The sequence below is a fragment of the Frankliniella occidentalis genome, unplaced genomic scaffold, assembly GCF_000697945.3.
Source record: "Frankliniella occidentalis isolate FOCC.00 unplaced genomic scaffold, Focc_3.1 Scaffold402, whole genome shotgun sequence".
Classification (NCBI taxonomy): Eukaryota; Metazoa; Arthropoda; class Insecta; order Thysanoptera; family Thripidae; genus Frankliniella; species Frankliniella occidentalis.
The window spans coordinates 18,461-19,702 of NW_026267524.1; the positions used below are offsets into that span (position 1 = coordinate 18,461).

General features: G+C 46.6%; 1 protein-coding gene across 1 annotated transcript in view; it reads left to right on the forward strand.

The window, feature by feature from the left end:
* Window positions 1-351: 351 nt before the first annotated feature.
* Window positions 352-1,242, forward strand: part of LOC113210872 (C-factor) — a gene marked incomplete in the record, with an annotated part of 7,631 nt that continues 6,740 nt past the window's right edge. The window contains 4 exon segments of the mRNA XM_052274509.1: window positions 352-510; window positions 700-831; window positions 950-1,001; window positions 1,085-1,242. Of these exon segments, the coding sequence (XP_052130469.1) occupies window positions 706-831; window positions 950-1,001; window positions 1,085-1,242 (336 nt within the window).

Here is a 1,242-nt window from a genome sequence, read left to right on the forward strand (position 1 = left end):
CCCGCCACGCCCCGCCACGCCCCGCAACAGCGAGGCTACGGCCCATCCCATTCGATGCTCTGCCGGCACTGACCGTGGTCAACATAACAACCACATCAGGCCGCTCTGACAACTCACGCCTCTCGCTTGCCTTCTCCACTTAGGACTTGTTTTTAGACAGTCCCCAACAAGACTGTCTCTATCAGAAGGCGCTTGGGTGTGTCGACCTGGCGGGCATTATGGTTTGGACAGGCCACTCCACTCACTGTTGTTGCGGGATTGCATACCCTAGGGGCTATGGCGCCTTACGGGCGGACAGAGTAGGCAAAACCGCCGACAGCGGCGCGTGTTCTGAATCACCCGGTACTGTTACAGTACCTACGTGGTCTGTACATGGTGACTAAGCTTATCTGGGGAACTCTTGACACAGCTGCGTAATCTGTTTTCTAGCCTCTCCCGCCAGAGCCTAGTTGTCCCTCAGGCTACAGACGGGAAGGTTCAGGACGTCCTAAGATCGAAGTCTTGCAACAGGTACCGGTACTTTACTTTCCCAGCAATTGGGTATTTCATTGGAGCTCGAAAAGGAAGTAAGAAAAAGAAAAACCGGATCCGGACAGTAGTGGTGGGGATAGGCCCGGGGCAGCGTTTTACTAATTTTGACAATTAACTGCAGACGAATCTTTATTCCCAACGTAAACTCGCCTATCTCTATCCCCCCAGACCAGCATGTCATCTGTCTTCATAACTGGTTCCAATCGTGGGATAGGACTGGAGATTGTAAAGCAGCTCCTTGCCCATGCTAACCCTCCAGCAACTTTGTTCGCAACCTGCAGGAATCCAGACTCTGCCACCGTGAGTGACATGCCAAAACATTTGTTATGTGCCAGGTGGATGATAACCCCCGCTTACTTTTGTAGTTATGCTGTAGTTTTCAATTTAATGTAGGTTCACAGAAATGTAATTGTTGCAGGAACTACAAGCCCTTGCGAAAAAATATTCAAATTTAAAAATTATGAAGCTTGGTATAAATTATTGATCCTACTTTTCTATCTTGAAAAGTTGAAAGGAAACGTAATACTGTACTTTTTTAATCATTTTGTTTCAGATGTTCTTGACTTTGACAGCTATGAAGGTGTTGCAAAAACCATTAGCGAAATTGTTGGTAATAAAGGATTAAATGTTCTTATAAATAATGCTGGTATCATTCGTGGTAGAAAAGGCAGCCTCTCGTTAGTTAATGCCCAGGACATGATTGATGTTTAT